Source organism: Bombus pyrosoma, linkage group LG7 (genome assembly GCF_014825855.1).
Source record: "Bombus pyrosoma isolate SC7728 linkage group LG7, ASM1482585v1, whole genome shotgun sequence".
Taxonomy (NCBI): domain Eukaryota; kingdom Metazoa; phylum Arthropoda; class Insecta; order Hymenoptera; family Apidae; genus Bombus; species Bombus pyrosoma.
The window spans coordinates 2,057,754-2,067,990 of record NC_057776.1 but is presented as its reverse complement, the minus strand read 5'-3'; the positions used below and the strand labels follow the sequence as shown (position 1 = coordinate 2,067,990).

The 10,237-nt window shown below is 32.7% G+C and overlaps 1 protein-coding gene across 4 annotated transcripts in view; it reads left to right on the top strand.

Annotated features, from left to right (window-relative positions):
• LOC122569527 overlaps window positions 1-10,237 on the top strand; it is a 353,752-nt gene that overhangs the window by 44,163 nt on the left and 299,352 nt on the right. For 3 of the 4 annotated variants that reach the window (XR_006317495.1, XM_043730692.1, XM_043730693.1), the window contains exon 2: window positions 6,132-6,227. The exons of the other annotated variant lie outside the window; for it this stretch is intronic. Coding sequence is in view for 2 of the 3 variants with exons in the window: in XM_043730692.1 (XP_043586627.1) it covers window positions 6,185-6,227 (43 nt within the window). In the remaining variant the exon portion in view is untranslated. The remainder of the gene's footprint in view (window positions 1-6,131; window positions 6,228-10,237) is intronic. 4 annotated transcript variants of the gene reach the window in all.

Genomic DNA, 10,237 nt, shown 5'->3' with positions numbered 1-10,237 from the left:
AAGCAATACACCATACCTAAAACAACAGCTCAAGAAATTAGAAACATAATCGAAAAAACAAAAAACAATAAAGCACCTGGAATAGACCTAATCAATGGCAAAATCTTGAAAAACCTTCCTCCAAAAGCGATACGACTAATGACAATAATATACAATGCAATACTAAGAATCCAATACTATCCTAAACTATGGAAACTAGTACAGGTCATAATGTTACCTAAACCAGGCAAAAACCCACACCAAGCAGCATCCTACAGACCAATATCACTACTTCTTGTGTTTTCCAAAATACTAGAGAAAATAATATAAGACCGCCTAAAACCAACAATAGAGAAGGAAAAATTAATACCAGATCACCAATTTGGATTCAGAAACAAACACTCCACGATAGAGCAAATGCACAGGCTCATTAACGAAATAATACTAGCATTAGAAAACAAACAATACTGTACAGTCCTCTTTATGGACATCGAGAAAGCATTTGACAAAATAAACCACAAAAGCCTACTACAAACAGTCAGAAAATAATTCCCGGAACAAATATACCAATTAATAAAATCTTACTTAAGCAGCAGAACCATCGTGATAAAAATCAAGGACACATACTCTGAAGTTAAAGACATCAAGGCAGGGGTTCCGCAAGGAAGCGTCTTAGGACCAATGTTATACACACTATACACGGTCATCATACCAACAACTACCAATAGCAAAATACTGACATTCGCGGACGACGCAGCTGTACTAGTCAGACACACTAACCCAGAAACAGCAGTCACATTACTACAAGAACATATCACAAAAATAGAAAAGTGGCTGCAAGTTAAACAAATAAAAGCAAACCCCAATAGATGCAACCATTTTACATTCACACTGCGAAAACAGATACCACCAAACATCCTACTGAACGGCACGCACATAACACAAACAAGACAAATCAAATACCTAGGACTCCACATAGATACACAACTCATATGGAAACAGCATAATAAATCAATAATAGACAAAATACAAACAAGGAGACAAATGCATTGGCTAACAAGTCGAAAATCCAAATTAAGCATAGAAAATAAATTAAAAATATACAAAACGATCATAAAACCAATCTGGACGCACGGAATACCACTATGGGGGACAGCAGGAATGAGCCATATAAACAAAATAGAGACAATACAAGCTAAAATTCTTAGAACAATAGTAAACACCCCATGGTACGTTAGAAACGAGGACATACGGAAGGACCTGGGAATACCAACGTCAAGGAGGAGATTAGCAGAAACGCGGAAAAATACAAGGAAAGAATAGCAACACACCCGAACCTGCTGGCTGCGGAAACGATTATCACATCAAACATAGAAAGAAGACTGAAAAGGAAACACCCCGCAGATCTCACAAAGGATATAACGTAACAAATACAAAGATGGTATCCCGCTGGGGGTAACCATCCACATGATAATCAAACAGTTAAAATATTGTACCAAATGTCCAAACTGGACAAATTGAGAATGTAAAGAATTAAATAAATAAAAAAAAGATATTAACTAAAACAATACTTCACTCCACGAATGCTTGGAGTTCATAGTTCAAGATCTCGCACTGGATTTTCAACTGATTATTACGACCGATGGACCGATTCTTTTTCCATGAATGTTTGAAGATGTTGACGAGTCGGGAAATGCAGATGGGTCTATTCTCTCCAAATGCTGAAAGATCATAATAGTTCTTTACTCCACGTCTAGTAGAGAAAATGTTAACGATTCAAAGGTACGGACGAGACACAGCTAATCGAATTTTCGAATAGTCTTCAAATGATTGAACAAGACTGATTCTATAATTGGTGTTCATGCTTGAACGTCTCAAATGAGACTATTGGACGTCATGTTGGAATCGGAAGCGCGCCCAACAAGATTCGAAACGGAAGTCCAGAAGTATGCACGCCGATTGGTTGTCACCGAACGCAAGATAAATGGTGAACCCGTGCGCTCGAACCGCGAGAGATCCTTGGCGGGAAGCGCCTAAGCGATATCTGAAGGAGCGTGAGGCTTCGATGTTAATTACATAAGGATCGTGATAATTGCTTCCGTTGGCCCTCGGCCAATCGGACTATTACAAGGTGCTAAATTACCCTTCGGAAATAATTGCATTTACGACGCACTCGATCATAAAACTACGATCAACATGGAAAAATAAAAATACTGTTACTAATGTTGAAAGGAATCATATAACCATAAATCATTATGATTAAAATGATATGTTGAAGATAAATAAATAATTGCGCAGACAAAAAATCTAAGATCTGTTATTTTCAATTTGTTGTTCCATGACAAAAGAAGATTCCCTTAAATATTTATAATAAATGTTAGACTCAATGTTTATGCATTTATTTAATCTTTAAATGTGCAAAAATATACGTATATAATTTTCAAAAATTTATAAAATATTTAAAATAAGGTTACAATATTTAACACGTTCGTCGCCCAGCGTGATTCGGCTAAGTTACCTGCGGGGCTCAAATCCGACCGCCAGTACGCAGAACGTAAATAGAGCGACAAGCGGGAATTCATTGTTTATCGCCTTCGATCCATTGTTTATCGTCTTCTATCCATTGTTTATCGGCTTCGATTCATTGTAAACAAAAGATTATTTAGTTCTGAAACAGAGAAAGCGATAAGCTTTCCAGCTAGAGTATTCCGATGGATCTCATGACAGATAACTCAGATCTTTCATTTACTCGAGAAGCATACTTGTGAGACGTACATCAGTGATTTTTTCATCCTCAAAATGTTCAGTGAATGGTGTGAAAATATATTTGAAAGTGAGGAGAGTAGTGATGACGGAGTCTACAACTATTATTTGAAGTGCCCAAAATCACCCCAAATGTGTTTAGAATGTTTATACAAATACCATGCGATATAGAATAATGTAATATATTATCCAGAATATAAATTAATAAAAAGTATGGTATAATGTGTTTTTAATATTTTTATGTTGTATATTCTATATATAATATCGTATATTTAATTAACTCGAACAAGAAGAGCGTCACCATACTTTGGTGACGGGGCCCCCACGGAAGTATACCCGACGAACGTGTTAAAAGTATTTAGCATCTATTTCCTTAATTATATTCATAAAAATTCGAAATTGTATAAATATATCTATTTACAGCTTTAATCTATATTTTTTATTATTTACAAGCAGTTATTCGTCAGATCGAAGATGCAAATATATTGTACGATTATATTGACACGATTAGATCGGTCAACATCTTTTGGTACTTTTGACTTTCCATGTTACGAGTCTGTAGTCGTTAACAATTTCCGGCGTCGATGACTGATAATGACATGCACGTAAGCGCTATGACGAATATCGATTTCCAATCATAGCACTGATGAGTTCCTCGAGAAAATGTGTAAGCCTAGCCAATTTCCGCGCCAAATTCCACGCATCGTGCACGATTTTCCCGTGATTTCCGTCAATTTATGTTTCCTATGAATGCTACGAGCTCCATAAAGCCAATTAACTTGAAAACGAAACACATATTGTGTCCCTCCTGTAACAATATCATGTCTCGAATAATTTGTTTGATACTTGATATTGTTTTATAAGAGCTGAAGAGTTTTTGTTAAAAGAGTCCACAAAATAAAACTTATGTTATAAATGTATTTTTTGTATCTGATATTAGAAATGCAAAAAATCTTCTTTTTATGACGACAAAGAAATTATTATTTTCTGAATAATTCGTTCTAAATACATATTTATTATATTACATTTTCAAAATGTTACTCATGAATTCGAAATATAAATGAATTAAAGATAAAAATGGAAAGTAAGTCATGAACATACGAGAATATTTTGAAAGATAGGAGTATATAGCTAAATACAAACAAATATGAACATACAGCATTGTATGTTCTCACAGTATTATTAAGTGAGATTTAACCGCGTTTTTCTGGAAAACTTTCTTTTGGCTTCCTTCGGTAATATACATTCAAAAAATAAATTGTATACCGTATGCATAATCTCCACTCAGTTAAAACTTTTAAAGGAGTCTTAAATTCTTAAATTTTATGCATGTTCTTTAAAGATTTAACACAAAAAAGTTTTCTACGTGCTTAATTGAGCAAGAAGCATTAAAAAGTGTTTTATCGCCGCGACCCTGTGCCTCTTCAAATTATAAAACTAATAAAAATCCTTGACTGTTACATTTGTGTTTTTAAAAGTAAATATTTCATATTTATTGTAGATGTAGGGTAGTTTTTCTCAAAAGCTTGCACAAAACTTTTCATATCATAGTTTTAGTTTAAATGAATGAGATCCTAAAATACAAAATTAATTTTTTCTTCCACAACAATAAAATACAATTAAATAACAAAATATATGCATGTATAATGATGGGTAGTAAAAAGTTAATAAACTATAATTAAATAATTATTCCTTTTTGCATGCAAGATAAATGAAAAGTCATTTTAAAACAGAGATACATGTTTGGAAACAGATACTTTGTTTGGAAAAACAAAGTTCTTTTTTAGTCTTCAGGAACTAAAGAAGTTCTATCTCCCTTCTTGACTTTTCGTTTACTTTATTGATGGAGTTTGCTACGAGAATTACAGAATTGTTAAAAAAAAATGTCTAAAATATTTTCATAATTGAAAATTTATAGAGATTCTATTCATAGAAGTCATACAACACATTCAATTTGTGGACCCCATTTGAAAATATTTATGAAGACAACAGGGAAAAGCAATAAATTATATCTTTCGTGAAAAAGGAACTAGTAAAGGAGTGCATAAGGGAAAGAGAGAAACTGGGAAAATAGCCAAGAAGGGAAAAGAGCAAGAAAGAGAAAGAAGGGACTAGAAGAGATGAAAAATGGAGGGACATAGATGGAAGCAAGAGAAGAGCAAGAAAGGATGACAGCAGACCAAATTATAGAAGAAAGAAGGAAGAGAGAAACAGAAGAGAGAGGGAAAAATAGCCAAAGAAGGGCTACCAAAGTACTTAGAAGGGAGGATGAAGTGGAAGGACAGAAAAATACTTGCTAGATTCAGATGTGGAAACGAGACCAAAGCAAAGGAATACTGGAAAGAAGAGGGAGAAAAGAGATGCAGACTATGTAAAAGGAAAGAAGAAGATCTGAGACGTGTAATAGAAGAATGTGAAATAACGGAAGGACCAAAAGACATGGAAAAGACATTGAATGAGACTGGAGAAGGACTAACAGAACTAAAAGCAATAAATGGAGAAGAGAAGGGCAATACAAGACGGGGATGGACGGCAAGAAGGAAGCACAGCAAGGAGGCAAGAGCCCAAAATAACAGTATTTTTTAGTCATAAGTTGCAATAACTTTTAGTCATTAGTTTTTAGTTTTTAGTACAATACAATAGAGTAGATAAGAGGGGAGGTAGATATATAAGAAGCGAAATAAGTATAAAAGATGTAAAACCGAAAGTTCGTCCAAAGCCGAAAGGCACGGACTAAATAATAAAAAATAAATAAAATAAAAATAATATATCTTTCGTGTTTTATAATAGAATACTTTTAAAATTACTGTCAACCAATTGATGAAACATATTATTAAAATCGTACTTTTCTTTCATCTAATTTAATATTTATTGGCTGTCATAATACTAGCTATATAATTAATTTTTATTTTATAACTCCATGAATATATATATTTATCTATTTCTACAAAAATTATATTTTCAGACATTACAGATTATTCCTACTTTTAACTATGCCGTACTAAGGTACTGCTTTTTAGCCATAGCATAACATAAAGATTGAAAGATTCTTCATAAATAAATCTTTATACATCTTCTCAATGCATATTTTTAATGTATTATTTAACGAATGAACGTTCTGTAAATCCTAAAGTTCTTTTACTGACTATACCTTTGTGGAGACCAATTCTCAACCCCCTCCCCGCCCCGTTCTGGCATTCTGAGACAAATTGAACCAGGACCAGTTTGTTGGAAAGTACACACACAAAATAACGAAATGATGAAACATACGTATGACACACTGCTTTGCTAAGGTTCTTGTGTGTCAAGAACACAACATGGCTTGTATCGTGTGGGTACGGGCAAAACTCGTAGTAATCAAATGCACTTACTTTATAATTGAATTTCAGACGGGAGAAGAAGAAAGCGATTCTCACCTTAGGGGTTAGAGGGAGAAGAAAATATGGGTAAAGGAGACAAGAGGGGTATCGCGCAGCGTAGCGATGGTGAGTATTTGTTTAATGTTAATTAAGTGATAACGGGGTGCAATTTTCGTACTTTAATGATTGTGCCTGCCATTTCAATATCATATTTTTGATATCTAGCCTTATACAGAACCTTGATATCTATCACGATTATCTTTTTCGTAATAAATTTTACGAAAACACTTTAGATAAACTGTCGAGTAAGTACCTTTTCACCGATTTCGATACCCTTGAAATATATTGTCAAGATCATCATTTTGAATAATTTTTTCTTATATATATAATGGATGCTCGGTCTTGGTTTTCGAGTTATACATGAAAGAATAATTAACCTTTGCGATCGTATTAATTTTATACAAAGGTGACATACTGATGGTAATATTAATTTTCATTGAACGAACAGTAATACGTGGAACAGTAATACGTGGAAGTGGGTATAATGGGAGATTATAAATAATAAACAGAATTAATTATTTTTTAAACTTTAACTATACGTAACATTATAATATAGTTTTATTTTATATAAAAATTATATTTTATGCTTTTCCATAGTATATCTGTCATAATTTTGTCCAATGTGAAGTCATGATTTTTAAGAACATGTATTACAAAAATAATTAGTTTGGTGTTTTCCTCCCTTATTTTTTCCGTTGGAACGTATCAAAAATCTTTGCTCTTAATATCTTTATAGTGGCGTAATATACAGTTTGCTATTAATCCTCCCCTCTTTATTTGAAAACGATTGTCTTCCTGGTTTTCATTATTTTCTTCTATTTCACAATTACTCCAAAATTCTAATTGCGTCACTCATCTCTATATGAACTGTATCACTTTCAGAATCACTGCCAAAAGTATTTTCAAAACAAATCAATTCATTGTCACTACTTTCAATTTCACGTTTTCCGCAAATTTTCTTTTTGTCATTTCAGAGTATTGTTTACCAGATATTCTAAGAGACGAAAATTTTTAATTATACTTAACGAAACTTATATAGTCTTATTAAGAATCTATGTATCTCTGGAACGGTCGACTTGCTGTAATATGCAATCAAAATAATTGTTTGCTTTAATGACTAAGAGCAAACATATGACCGCAAAGGGTGAAACTATTATCATTTTTATCGCAATCTAAACTAAATTGAACTCATTTATATAAATTTCATTATTCTTTATTAATAGCATATTTTGATACATTTCTTTCGTCCCTTGGATGGTCTTTGATGATCATTCATGATTAATAAAATCTGTTCGAACAACCACTGCGTATTGGAGGCTAGAATTACCGTATTTTACTTTTGTGCTAAAAACTATGGAATCTAAAATGTGACAGAGTAGCGACTAACTGTGAGTGATGGTCGACTACTACCATTAATGACATTAACTACGAGAGAAGAATGACTATGAGACTTATTCCTAAAGGCAACCAATTCTCAGTTACCATTTTCAGTGCGTCCGTAACGCAATATGTCCTTAGCGCGGGGTGTAAAAGTTGGTCACTGGTGAATGGAGATTTGACAATAGTGTGATAGATGCCATCAGATCAAACAATCGGCGCTTTGAAGTACCGAGAGCTTTTGAGGCATGATTTTATAATATTTGACAAAACTTAAACGGAGTAATAACTGATCTCTAATAAATGGAATTTCACTAAAAGTACTAAATCACGAATAAACTAAAGATCTACGATGTTTGGCCGTATCATAAAGTCACCCCATTGCGTTTCCTAGTAATATTTCACTATAATTGTTAGAATAATTTTGATAATTTACACGAACTGTAGTTCCATTTTAAGTAGAAATGAGAAACATAGATATACAGAGTAAAACTTTCATAAATTAATACATTATACGAAAATACAGAATGACCTTCACAAATTAATATGTACGTTTTATCCTTATTTAGGATCTATCTACGATTGAACTCAGTTTCCAGAATCAACTTCTTTAATATATTTCAAATATTAACTAATTATAATCAATATTCGAAAAGATATTAATGCGCTTTTTTGTTATTGTTAAATATTTCTATAATAACGCGTATTAAAACTTTCGAGTAAAGTAGTAATAATCAAATAATAGTCGAAAGTGCATCATTAATGAAATATATGCACGAATATAAATAATTACATGAAATAGAGCGAGAAGTTATATGAATGCGAAATAAGTTTGACAGTGACAAATATCAATAACTTAAGGTTGTACTTACTGCGCGAAAATGAATCGACACCGAAATGCTTGAGACTGCTTCTATTAGTTCTCTTACATAAATAATAGACATATTGTTATACTAAAACTGTTACGACCGTTCGCGGATAGACGCGATCGCCAGGAAAGCGCGTCAGCGGGAGGCGTAAATTCTCGCTACGATTCAGAAAATCGACGCCGCGAATTAATCGTTCCTATGTGTCGGTTAAGATGACAGAGGTGGTTAATTGAGATTAACACTGAATTGACAGGGTTAACAAAAAATGATATATTTGACAATATATATATAAACAACAGTATAATGAAGCGCCACAAATTATTTGAAAGATGATGCAATTAGTTTGATATAATGATTCGACTTGACTTTACAATGTGTCCTGTATTTGATAGATTGGACGACTTGTAATTCGTTGCAGACTTTTAGTGCATTTCGTTTGGATCCTCAATCGATACTGATTGCCCTTCGATGGGCCCTTTGTGTTCCATGGGAGACGATTCCCACCATGCTCGGGTCACGCCACCGATCACGCCACTGATCACGCCATGATCACGCGTGTCACCTTATGAGTGTGTTTAAAATAACGAAACGAATCGACGTTTCTAGAACTCGCTCTGTTTGATGTTGGCCGCTACATTGTATATGTTGGACTACTTGAGACGGTTCGCTCGCGATACTGCGATGCCACGAGCGACAGTTAGGAATAACGGCCTATGGAAAGCCACGTGGCGTAACAAAAACATACAGTTTGCCTTCTGCGTAATAATCTTTTGCGTCCTTTATAATAATTTAACTAGTACAAAATTTGACAGTATACTTTCAATGAAGGTGATACTTTAATTTTACTATTTTATAGTAGAATATTTAAGTGATTATAAATTGTAAATAATTATTTTTACATACTTATTTTAATAGATAGATATAACAATAATGTTCGTACAAAATATACACTAAGTAACATACATTAGAAATGTATGTGAAATACACAAAATGAGCATACAGATATTTCTAATATTGTACGTTATTTAACATAGGCCTTTTATGAATTATTCAAATAAATTAAACTACGATTTGTATACTTCAAAGTCATTCAAACTTTAAAATATTTTTCGATTTCTATTTTTATTGCAAGAGAACTACGTATAAGAATATCAATCTCGAGAATTAATATTCTTTGGAATTTTAAATTACTTAAGATTTAAAACAAAATGATTTTTTGTGATAAAACTAGCCAATATTAAATTTTTCAGTATACTGCCAGTAAGTAATCCATTTATTAAATTTAAATTTTACTCTATAAAAATGTCGAAAGAAGCACTATTTATTATATTTTATCTTTTTGCAAACATTGCTGGTGCTTGCAAAATTTTATTTCCAAATGAGATTTTTTTCCTGTTAGATATGAGCAGTGTTCGAAGAATCTATTTTGATCTTTAAAGCGTTATAGTAAATATTCCGCATGTAGATACATAAGTTTATGGATAGTATCAAGTATAAGAAAGAAATTCTTCTTCCACCTTTTCCAAAAGAAATAATTCTTCCACTTTGGGAACTGTTACTTTAATGAATGTTTTAGTAATAAAATTCAGAGAAATAAAATATTCTTTAACAGAAGGAGAATTATGATTTAACGTTGAATACAAAAGTGCATAATTGTATTATGTTTAAATGGCTGTACCCATTTCACTTATATTATTTTAACATAGTGTGATCAAAATTATATTATTTTTCGCTGTTTAATTATATGTGTAACACAACACACACTGCACACTTAATAACTTTTTTTTTATACGTGGGGAAATCCTCATGGACACCCCCCCCCCCCCCCCC